Here is a 12,671-nt window from a genome sequence, read left to right as displayed (position 1 = left end):
AAGGTTCACCTGGTTTACATGTTTCACATGTTGAGATGTATGAAATGATTGTATGCAATAATGCATGATCTTAATTGCTGACAAGTTTGAATGCATGTACTATGCTAAAGAGTAAGTTAATGTTGTTTATTTACCTGTATGCTCAAATGTGTGTAGGTAATCTGGATCTATGATATATAATTGATTAATATGTACATTGCATATTTTGTGTATTTAGAATTTATTTTTCTGCTTGTATGGCAGAGTGTTACCTATTAAAGCACACTTTGACTCCCTACTTTTACCATTTTTTAGGCAATGAATAAGCTGATGATGTGGTATGTTTGTGGTGATGCAAGGATGGATGTCATCGCTCTTTTCCTGAATACCTGGCTCATATTTTGATTCTTGGGCATTTTAGGTATTTTAACAATGTATTAAGACTTTGATTTTATTATAATTGAATGTTACATTAATGAATGGTTTGTTTAGAACTCTATTTCAATCACGTGTGTCTTGTGGTTTGATTGTAACTCACTCAAGTTTATTCGATTTTGCAAACGGATAACCCTTTCACTGGTTTTAAAAAAAAAATCTTGATTTTTTTCTATATAAATTTGGGGCGTTACACTTTTGGTCTACTCACAAAAAACAAATTGTCACTCGATTCAGCACTTAGGCGGAATATCATCCTCCGTCCAACATTGTTGCAAAGCTTCTTTGGCTAACATTTTTACTTTGAGATCTGCTAACATTTCAATACCCCCTACTCTATAGTGTGACAATATTGGAGCTTCATATCTGTCTGTCAATCCTGTTTTTCACAGCAAAACCAAGCATATTGATATTGATAATCACTTTATTCGTGACCATGTTGGTAAGAAACATGTTTAGGGTTCAGTATATATCATGCATCAACTAGTTGATCTTATGACTAAGCGGATGTCTAGTACCTGGTTTAATCTTCTTTGGGACAAGCTCAGCACCCTCTCTAGACCATTGAGCTTGATGGGGGTTGTTAACGTGAAATTAGATCCAGATCCAATATCGAATCCAGACCCAAATAAAAAACCAGCTACCTAGACTCCAAGGGCAACTCAGACAAAGAGTCCTACCTCCACGAGGACTCTCATGACCTCCTCTACTGTTGATGTTACAAATGAAGTCCAATACATCAAATGGATAGATAGCGAACATGTAGTTGAGATTCCTAATGAAGTTGAGAAAAACTATTAAGAATGACTTTGGTGCTACACGACTCCTACAAGGAGATAACACCAAATGGAACAGAAAAACTTCTAGAGATGACCAACTTACTTAATTGCAATCCTTATCTTAAGGAGACAATAATTCCTAGCTTATTAAAGGAAGGAACCTCTCATCTCTGAAAATTGTTGAAGAGACATAGAGAGAGAAAATCAGTGACTCAGTGGACTTAGACGAACGCTTGGTCGAACCATCTTAACTCTGCCTCACGTATGTGAGCACGTTTATTTTCATTTTTCATGTGCTTGCATGATCGCTTCACAACCCTTTCATGCTTTCCACTTTATACTACTTTTTACTTCCTCTTCTCGTTTCCATTTTATTTTTTATTTGCTATGGGCTAGAGAACCATGGAATGACTTTTAAATCACCTTCCATTAAGGATGTAAATGGATCAGATCTAGGCATTATTGAGTCTAACCTAATTGGATCGATCATATAATCAGATTCAAAGTCAGTTGGGCATCAGTTAAAGCTGAATCCAGATCCAACTACTTTATTTGAATTTACTTATATTCGAATTCTGATTTTATTCTATCTCATGCTCAAATTTGTGTGCAAAACTCATTACCAAGTCAGTATCCATTGATTAGTTGGATCATACTTTGGCTACTAAATCCAACTAAATGCATTCAGATTCGTTCAAATATCCACCGTGAATCCCAACATACCTTCCATCTTAAAAAGAGAAAAAAAGACTGTTAAAATGTGTTCGAGGAATCAGTTTCCTTAAAAAATCACCAGATAATGGAGATTAACAGTGTGTTTGTGTGTCACTAAAAGTGGGTTGTGTTTCGCGAAAATGCTTTGATGGGTATGTGTTTCCACAAGGCCCATGGTAACAACACAAACACTGGAAACAAGCGTTTTTGCGGAAAACCCTCAATGAGTGTGTCATTTTACACGCTGGAGGTGGTTTTTTTTGCGGAAATGGTTCCCGTGGGGGGAGTTTCAATTCCAATTCCGCGGCGATGGAATCCACGGAAGGGGGTGTTGTGGCACTCCATTCCATGACATGCAAACGCTGCCTAAGGGAGATGAAGTCGTGGAGGGAGTAAAAGGGAAAAAAAAAGGGGGGGGGGGGGGAACCGAGTCACTTAATGAACCTGCTCTTTGGGTGGTAAACTCTAGGTGGGATCACCAATGGAGCTCACTAGTTAAAGGCACCTGAACACCCAGTTGGAATTGAACACGGGACGAAGGTCTGGTTATAAAAAAGAAACGAAATGAACAAGGGTTCCACTTGTTTGGTAGGAACTGTTAGTGTCCGTCACCATGTGTTGGGATGTTGCAAGTTCAAAACCCAATGGTATGTTGTGTAACCGGTGAGGGTGGGGTGGGTAGGGCCGGACCTGTAAAGAGGCCAATGAGGCTTGGGCCTCAGGGCCCCTGGGCCCAAAAAAAATTTAGGGGCTCATTTTTAAGGCCCGAGCTCCCCTATTTTTATTTAATATAATATAAATATCTGTCATATTATATTTGTTTAATGTGAATGCAAATTTTATTGTTATTTTGATTCTTTAAAAAAAATCGGAGGTGCTGCCCCCGAACTCCTACTATTAATAGGGGGCCCATTTTTCCCCTCCGCCTGAGGCCCCATAAAACACAGGTACGGCTCTGGGGTGGGGTCTGCTTGCTTAACCCCACTTTGCCTATCAAAAAAAAAAAAACCCTAAGCCTGTCACATCTGTGTGACCTCAACACAGCCGCAAATATAAGGATTGGGCATTTTTATGAAATTTTAAATATAACTTGTATATAAAGAGATAAGGAATGACAGTCAAAATGGAGTATTTGTGCAGCATAGTATCACATATCTAGGGTTGTCAGCGGGCTTCGTTTACCCGGACCCGACCCGAACCAAATACTATAGGGTCCAGGTATGGTGATAAATAAGAAGACCCAATTAAGACTCCAGTTTAAACCCGAAGGTTCGTTTAATACATGGACCCTGGTATAGTTTGTGAAATTTTATAGCAGACCCGCACCTGACCCGAGTTATGATTAAGACCTGCAATTTTTAAATGTAAGAATGATAAAAAATATGGTTTTATCGGGTATGATTCATGTAGTTCTTATCGGGTCCATGTATGTTTTTCTTATAGTAAACCCGCTTAGACCTGAGTTTGGACCCAATATCATACCCAAAAAATTGTTTCAAGTCTGGATCCACCTGGGTCCCAACCAAACCTGACCCGTTGACACCCCTACACGTACATGGACAGCATGAATTTCTCATTGAAGTAAAAGTCTCACGATAAATTAAACTTTGTCTTTTCTTAAAATCTCCCCAAATATCAACTTTAAAAAAATACTAAAACATACTTATTTGTTTTTTATCACGTAAATATTCGGTTAATATCTCGTTATTTTTTCGAAACAAGAGCTACATTGATTGATAATAGATTGCCATTTAGGCAACATATCGTCCATAAGATCACCCGTTAAAATACAGATAATTTGAAAACATCTGCGATATTAACAACAAAATCAGAGTTTAGTTAAGAGAGACCCCTTTCCCAACGACCGACCCTGCAAAAGAGAATAAAAATTAAAATCAAAGAGAAGGAACCCCTTCCGATCTCCAACCCACCGGAAAAAGAGAAGAGGAAGAGGAAGAAGAAGAAGATGGCCGCGTCGGCGATGGTGTTGGACCCCCGGCCGGCGTCGTCGAATCTGCCGGCGGGTGCCGGCCGGAACCACCACCACCACCCGAGGGATTCTCCGGAGGACGACGATCTGTACTCGCGGCTGAAGGCGCTGCAGCGGCAGCTGGAATTCATAGACATACAGGAGGAGTACGTGAAGGACGAGCAGAAGAACCTGAAGCGGGAGCTTCTGCGGGCGCAGGAGGAGGTGAAGCGCATCCAGTCGGTGCCGCTCGTCATCGGGCAGTTCATGGAGATGGTGGACGGGAGCAACGGGATCGTGGGGTCGACGACGGGATCCAACTACTACGTCCGCATCCTCAGCACCATCAACCGCGAACTCCTCAAGCCCTCCGCCTCCGTCGCCCTCCACCGCCACTCCAACGCCCTCGTCGACGTCCTCCCGCCCGAGGCCGACTCCTCCATCTCCCTTCTCAGCCAGTCCGAGAAGCCCGACGTCACCTACAATGTAAGCTTGCTTGCCCTCTTTGATCGGATCCGCCGCGAACAAAAAACCATAATTCCCCTTTTTTCTTTTGTCTTTGTTTCTTCTTTTTTCGCGATTCGCCCATGGTTCTTCTTGTTGTTGTTTTTGTTTCTTTTCTTGTTTTGGTTCTTTTTGGTGTTGTTGAAATTGAGGTTGAATTGCTAAATCCTGGTTCTTTTGATGGTAGGAATTGAGAAACTTTTTTTTTGGTGTGTGTGTGTGTGTGTGTGTTAATTTAGGGTTTGGAAGGCCCCGGATTTGTTGTTGGAATGATTTGGAGGATGGAATTTGCCCTAATTTTTGTTGTTGGGGAGATCAAATCTGATTTCGTTATTACTACATTGATTTTATTTTGAGAATTTGGAACTCGTTATTGTTGTTGTTGGTATTAGTATTAGTATTTGGAGATAGGGTGATTGTGGAGATTAGACATTACAAGTTCTAGATTTATTTTTGAGGTTAGAATGTTGGGAATGAAAAACACTAGGTTTTTCTCGTTGCAAAAATTGGAGTGTTGGGGATTGCGAAGTATAATTATCTTGTGAGAGATGGAAATTGATAATCCGAATTTTCTTCTTTGGAAGATTGTGATGCCAGAAATTGTGACTTGTAGTTTTGTATTTGGGAAGTTTGCAATGTTGGGAACTGAAACCCTTGATTCTGGTTTTGGGAAGGTTACTATGATAGAAATCAAGAAGCCCATTTTTTGTTAAGGAAGAATTATGATGCCAGAACATAAACTCTAGTTTGTCTTTGGAGTGATACAAATGTTGGAAATCAGAATCTGTATATTACTTCTTGGAATCACATTGGGATCTTTTGCTTTTCTTGACAAGATTAGTGGAATATGGTAAACTGGAAGCTTTAAATTGTCTTCTTGGAATGATAACTAGGTGTCAAACTCAGGTTCTGCCACTGTTTCTTCTTATTGGGGATGGTAGTGCATCTGCGGTTGCGGCCAGCAATCTCTAATTTTCTAATTAGGAAGAACAGAACATCTGGAATTATCATCCTAGTTTCGTTGTTGGTAGGAGTAGAATCATAGGAACTGCAAATGTTCAATTTGTTTGCTACAAGAGGTGCATCAATATTCATGCACCCTGATTCTATTGTTAACACACCCTAGCTCTACTGTTAATGCACCTAATTCTATTTTAGTGGAGGATATAATGTTAGAAATTGCATGCCCAGTTCTTCTTGATGTAACAACATTATAAATTACTGACTGATTTAAGGCCTGCTTCGTGGTGCAACTAAGGGTTGGTCTCTGTGTAGGCTACACTTGTAGTGGAGACACTGGTTGTGCTCTTTTTGGACAATGGGTTGGCTAAGAAAGTCACTTGATGCCTTTTGTAGTCTAGGATATACATGTGTAGGCTTGGCAGAACTTGCTGGTTAACTGCATCTGCTTGGATTTCTTTCATGGAATAAAAAATGCCTTCATTTTACATAGATTTCATCAGCATACTAACAAAGTATATCTGTTCATCAGGCCAGGACAGTTCTTCTTACTGAAAGAGATTTTTCTTTACAGTAAAGTTCAAGTGGAGAAGGCTCAATTATGTCAATGATCACTTGACATGCCTATCATCAGATTTCTTTTCTTGATATAGATAATTGTTTACAATGCTCAATCACCCCGCAAGTCCCTACTCTGGGCACTCAGCTGTGTTATTGTGGGTTAGTGATAAATGGGAAGGATCTTTGTTTTTCTGCTTCAATTGCTCATCTTCCTCCAAGATGCTCCAGACGAAGTTCATGGATTTGATCTCTTGCCTACAACAACTTGTTGCTTCTTGCAGTCAACTGTCATTTTATTTCCTCCTGGAGGCCATTCGTTTTGATAGAGTTGTGATATCTTTGTGTGGTGTTTGCAGACTTATTGCGGTAGGTTGTTCTAGTAATTATGGGTCAGCTGTTTTCTCACCTTTGGTTGTCATAGTAGGGAGCCAAAGGAAGTTTGTGTCATAGACATTGAAAGAGGCCTTGGCACCTACTAAACATTTTTGAATGATTGAACAACATGATGAAGACAGATGATGAAACAAGGTTTGGAATGGGAAGATAACTAGCTCTTTCTCTCTCAAAAAAAAAAAGAGGCGGAACCTTGTAAGTTGTAACTAGTGATTTTAGAGTTTGGGCTAGTCACACACAAAAATGTAGAATGAAAACGATAGAATCTGTATGTCGAGCAATAAGGTTGTGCACCTAATGAGAGGCAACTGATTTGCTATTCTACGAACTTTGCTAAGTTTGATTCCTGGAATCAACCCTTTAGAAAGGGCTCTGGAAGAAATCCTACCGGCCTCAAAATTCTTGATTGGGATACAAATGAGTGGATTGGACATCTTGTTGACCAAAGTAACCCTTTGATGAGAAAAACGCCTGGAAGGTGAGTATCAAAGAAATGAAGTGATAAAGATTGTATGAGTTTCATTATAAAGGTCGGAGTTGGATATTTTGATGGTTGATGGTAATTTACACAGCTCGCCAATGTGAATCACTTTGTATGCGGAAACTTGATCGGTTGGTTAATTAAGGTAGATAAACTTCTTTGTACTCTGATCTCTCTTGGATCATTCCACTGTGATGGAATGGAAGTGATTGTCACATCCTTTTCTTTTTTTCCCTAAAACCGTCAATGAAAGCGATAACTTTTTTTTCATGATAACTTATTAGGTGTTGGATCAAGAATTGCAAAAGTGGGAGCAGAACTTTATGACATGATAGCTTAATAGGTGTTATCTCAAGATTTGTGAAAGTTGAGGACTATGTCACATAGATACTGATGCAGAATGGGACACAATGTGGTTATGCTTCATACGACAGCGACCATACTACACACAGATGTGTGTGTGTGTGTGTGTGCGCGCTCATGAAATAAAAATCATAAATCAGGGCATGAAAATTGTCATCATAAATGCATTGTTTTGTAACAGTATTGCAATATGGTGACTCATTTGTCTGGAAGTGCCTACTACATATTCAGTAAGTTTCCTCATCTCATTCACCAACTTTTGTTCTGCTACTTTTGTTATTTTATTTTGTAATTTTTTTTAACAAATTCTAGAAGCAGCTTTAGATTTTTATCTGATTAGAGCAACTCTCTTGTTATTTGAATTTTGTTCTTTTTTTTTTTTTTTGATTGTAGAAGGTTTGTCGTCATTATTCTTGGTTTATCTTTTCCTTGGAATATGGAGTAATTTCAATGATTCTATGCTGTTCTCCAGACCAGTTTAGGTTTTAAGAATGCAAGTTATGCAACCAGAACTTTTGAGGATTACAAGGAATACAGTAACCGTGCTTGGTATTTTCAATCCGTGTTAATATTTCTTTGTTAGATTTAACTGCAGTTATTTGTCTTGTGGTTTTATGTACGTTAGCACAAGAAGGACCCAAGTATGGTGTCTTGTTTGTTTGTATGATTTGCTAAATAGTTCTGTTGCAGCATACTCCAGATAGTTTTTGTTAACATGATTCTTTGTGGCCTTTGGATGGGCTGCTTAGGTTTTAGCAGAATGCCTGCTCTTTTTTCAGCTCAATTGGATTCAAGATTCCATTTTCTTTTCAGATCTTGACAGGTCTTCTTATGTTTGTACAGGACATTGGTGGCTGTGACATACAAAAGCAGGAAATTCGTGAAGCTGTTGAGCTGCCTTTAACACACCATGAGTTATATAAGCAAATAGGCATAGATCCTCCTCGAGGTGTGCTGCTGTATGGGCCTCCTGGTACGGGTAAGACCATGCTTGCCAAGGCCGTCGCAAACCACACAACTGCAGCCTTTATACGTGTAGTTGGTTCAGAATTTGTTCAGAAATACTTGGGTGAGGTATGCCTATTGTGCTGCTTGTGCTTACACTTCATGTGCTTTCTCTTGCCTAAGCATTAGATTCTTGAGTAAATCCATTTATGTGGAACCATTCTTTGATCCTTTCAAGTATTTCTCTTATAATGATGGAGATACATTATCTGAAAAGCTTTTTGTATATGCCTGGAGTTTTGAATTCTAAATGCACAATGAGGTTAAGCAGACATGACATTTTTTGTGGTTACCTAGCTCAAACTTGCAATGCACGTCATTTTCACTATGCAAAATGCATGTTTGAATATTCCAGGCCGCTTGGATTATGGAGTATATGGTAATTATTAAGGTGTGCAGAATTATCCTGATATTTTTTATTTGTACATTACCATGATGATTAATTTTTGTTTCCACAGTAATATCAACACATTATGTGGCTTGGCCCCTCATGTACATGGTAATTTGATGTTCATGTGGTCCATGGATCTGCATATCTTCCTGTTGTGTGAATTTACTGAAACAAATGATCTTGGATTTTGCTGAATTCAACATATTTGTGTGTGTTTTTGTTCTTTTTTACTGTTGAAAATTTCTAAAGCTTCACAGTACCCTGTATTGATATAAACTGCGAGGAAGTGCATCACAGTAAAGCTTCTGTGAATAGATAAGCTTGATTGCTATTGTTCAAGGACTACATTAGCTGCAATCGTTTAAGGACTATATTAGTTATCTGAAGTGCCGTTAATGGTGCGTACTAATTCAAGGCTTGATGATGGTATTTTTGAAATGATTAATGCAAAAAGTCATAATCAATAAAACAATTAAACTTTGTTCATATCACCAGGTGCTATTGAAACACTGTAACTTGTTGATGCATGATGCATCTCCATGATCCTGGTCCATATTGCAAAGATGTCATCAGTCTTGATTGAACTTGCTCTTGTATGAAGGGTCCAAGAATGGTCCGGGATGTCTTCCGCCTAGCAAAAGAGAATGCCCCTGCTATTATCTTCATTGATGAGGTTGATGCTATTGCAACTGCACGTTTTGATGCCCAGACGGGGGCTGATAGAGAAGTTCAGAGAATTCTTATGGAGCTTCTAAATCAGGTGTGTTATAATTAAAAAGCAATAAGGGGTTGGGTAACCAGTCCATCTGATATGGGCATGCAAAATATGTTAGGGTTCAGGTGCATCTGGTTGTGTAATGCTTACATGCATGATGTGTGTTCATTCATATGATGTGTGTTCATTCATGCATGTGTATACTTGCGTGCACCGTTTTGAATTTATAGCTGCAGAAAACTGAATTTTGCATCTAATTAAATGTTTCTGCAGATGGATGGGTTTGACCAGACTGTGAATGTAAAGGTGATCATGGCAACAAACAGGTCTGACACGCTAGATCCAGCACTTCTTCGTCCTGGCAGACTTGACCGAAAGATTGAATTCCCTTTGCCAGATAGGCGGCAAAAGAGACTTGTTTTTCAGGTCGGTCGTGAGTTTTGAATAGATATGAAGTCTATTGTTTGGGCTATTTTTGGGTCAAAGCAGCAGGCTCTCAGAACTTGTTCATCCTATCACGGACGTGATTGTCTTTAATATGTGATCCTTTTTCAGCTTTTTAACATTCGACAGAGTTTTTGTGCTTTGTAGGCAGAAATATCTTTCTATAGTCATGCAAGCTAGGTGCATATGAACAGTTCATCACAAATTTTGTATACTAAAAGCACATTTATCTTTCTTCCACATGTGTGTGTCTGTGTCTGTGTCTGTGTCTGTGTAGTGTTAATATTTTGTCTGATGGACCTGATGTCCTATCTACTAGAAACTTTCATGTTTTCATATTTTTCAAAGGATTTTTTTTTTGTTCAAACCCTACAGATATGATCTCCATGATTAGTAGAAAATTGTTTTGGATCATGTAATTGTGACATATGAGCATGTTTCTTCAAGTGCTTCAAAAATCATGAGCCCAACTTTACCAAAATTTCATGATTCAAAAATGTGTTTTATTGGAAAAACACAACCAGAAGTGTTATCCTACAAATAATTATAAACGATGTTGGACACATCTATGGGTTAGATGGAATATATACAGCTCTTTAACCAAATATTTGCCCACACACACGTTTTTTATATTGTTTGTTTTTTATCTGCCTGATTACTAGTTACTATCAATAAGAAGGTGCTCCTCTTTCTTAATTGGATCGTGATAATGTTATTGTGATTATGAATCTTGTTAAGCGAATTTCTTTGCTGATTCAGTTTAACGTGACTAAAACTTGGTAAACTTTAGTATGTCACTTACCCTGCATCCTTTGACATGCACAGGTTTGCACTGCTAAGATGAACTTAAGTGATGAGGTTGATTTAGAAGATTATGTTTCTCGTCCAGACAAAATTAGTGCTGCAGAGGTACTCCCTTGATGATAACCTTGTAGACTTGGATAGCACTAATTCCTTATTTCCCTTTGCTTTCTTTATTCTGGAAGATAATAAAATCACATAGCTGTAATTGGTGTAAAAGTATTTTCTTATCATTCGTTTATGTGTTCTCGGTTCCATTCCTTTGACAGTCTTCTTGTGAGATCATTCATTTTGTGGTGGGTCACGCATGTATTCTATTTTATAAGTCTCTCTTTAGTCATGTCTACCCGTACCATGTAAATGGCTCACATCTTTTTCAGATTTAGTTGGTCAACATGCATCTGCTCATGTCAGGCTCTATTCAATACCATGCTCAAGCAATGTTCTTGTCTCTTTCCCTGTGTTTTAGCTTATTATCCTGTTGTTTTAAGGTTTTTTTAGTGATAATTGTGTATATATATTGGGTGTCTACCATTGTCATGCGGTGTTTTTATCTTTTTGGTATTTCATAAAAGTGGGTGATGCTTTTGTTTCTTTGTTTTTAATGTTATAGCTAGTCGGGTCGGGTCTGTATGTGAGGACTTGTTTTTTTTATTAAGTGCGATGTTGGTAGAGGGAATACATGGAGACTCTGTACTGTCTTGTTTATTATGTTAAGTGCGATATTGGTAGAGGAAGTGTCGCTTTTTAAACATATTATATTATGATTCTTTAGTGAATACTAACAAGTTAATCAAATTGTTCTGCCGCTGTCACAATTCCTGAAATATCGATGTGGTACCTTTGATTGTTAAAGGTACCTTGTTCATTATTCATAAAGTAGAATTTACATTTAGTAGTTATGCTCTGTAAATATAGAGCTTTTCTATCCAGTGGTACATGTTCTTTTTATATATTTGCTACGAAGGCTTTGATGCGAACCGAAAATGGTATTTATCAAATTGTAGGACTGAAACAATTCAGTGAACTTGTTAACGTCAGATGCTTCACAAGACACACAAACACACATATTTGCGTGCATGCACTCATGGTCGCATACATGTTTGAAGTCTTATGTCTCTAGTCCCTTCAGTTGGTTCGAGATTCATGGTATATTGGTGTGTCTTCTGTTCATTTTCAGTTGCTTATCAACAACTTGCCTGATCTTGTGAATTTGCTGCAGATTGCTGCAATATGTCAGGAAGCTGGAATGCATGCTGTGCGCAAGAACCGGTATGTAATTCTGCCGAAGGATTTTGAAAAGGGTTATAGAACAAACGTCAAGAAGCCAGACACGGACTTTGATTTCTATAAGTAGGCCAAAGTTTTCGAGCTTCAAATAGAGAAAGAGTCAGATGGTTTTGATTGGTGTGGTTAGGATCTTTTTTGAGCTCACAACTTGTGCTAAAATGTTAGTAAATATCTGTGGAATGGAATACTCTACGCAGTGAACAACAATTCAGCTATATTTGTCATTGGCTGTTTCACATTATTATTTTCAATTATTTGTTAGATCTCTGGTACTGCACATTTCTACACTATTGGTCATTTATCTTAGTCTGGATGTGGGCTTGTTTCTGTTTTGTGGCCTTAATTTCTTGGCAGTGTCAGGGTGGTTATGCTGAGAGAGAAACATGTCTCACCTCATATTTAGATGTGGCAGACAGACTTCCCACTTTTTAGAAAGTGTAATCATCAATTAATTTTATGGGCATATCATAAGACAAATGGCAATGGTTGGTTCATGATCATTGATGAACATATGCGACCACAAGGTTGGTGCACACCTGGCTTAAAGCTTTCAGTTGAAGGAGGTCTAGAGTTCCATACCCACGGCGTGCCTTTGCTATAAGGCTTCATCCAAATGGGAAATTATCCCTAGTGGGCAGAAGGGAGCATTGGTGGAGTTTATATTGTGAATGATGCAGCCTTTGACGTCGTCTCATCTGATGCCGTCGAAGCACCCCTTTTCATTGTTTACTATCGTCAGATCATAGTCGGAGCATTGTTGCCACCATCGGCTGCATCTACCTTCTAGGTGTTTCTCCTTCACTGTCGGATTAGCAAAACTTGTGTCCTTTCAGTGAGTTTTGTGTAAGGTTTCGTTATGTAAACAAATTGATTTTCATTATGTAAAT

General features: G+C 38.5%; 1 protein-coding gene across 3 annotated transcripts; it reads left to right on the top strand.

Moving 5' to 3' along the window:
* The first annotated feature begins 3,782 nt into the window (after positions 1-3,782).
* On the top strand, positions 3,783-12,070 carry LOC149820827 (26S proteasome regulatory subunit 6B homolog). 3 transcript variants are annotated; one of them, XM_089982673.1, is made up of 6 exons: positions 3,783-4,362; positions 7,982-8,212; positions 9,136-9,294; positions 9,523-9,675; positions 10,519-10,602; positions 11,717-12,070. In XM_089982673.1, the coding sequence occupies exons 1-6, from the start codon at positions 3,874-3,876 to the stop codon at positions 11,849-11,851; spliced, it is 1,251 nt and encodes a 416-aa protein (XP_089838799.1). In that variant the 5' UTR covers positions 3,783-3,873; the 3' UTR covers positions 11,852-12,070. The 3 variants fall into 3 exon arrangements, with proteins under 3 accessions (XP_089838799.1, XP_089838800.1, XP_089838801.1); XM_089982674.1 differs by having other exon boundaries at positions 3,786-4,362; positions 9,541-9,675; XM_089982675.1 differs by lacking the exon at positions 9,523-9,675 and having other exon boundaries at positions 3,786-4,362.
* The last annotated feature ends 601 nt before the right edge of the window (positions 12,071-12,671 follow it).

The sequence above is a fragment of the Nuphar pumila genome, chromosome 12 (genome assembly GCF_984573655.1).
Source record: "Nuphar pumila chromosome 12, dmNupPumi1.hap1.1, whole genome shotgun sequence".
NCBI lineage: Eukaryota > Viridiplantae > Streptophyta > Magnoliopsida > Nymphaeales > Nymphaeaceae > Nuphar > Nuphar pumila.
This window is presented reverse-complemented; position numbering and strand designations above follow the sequence as displayed.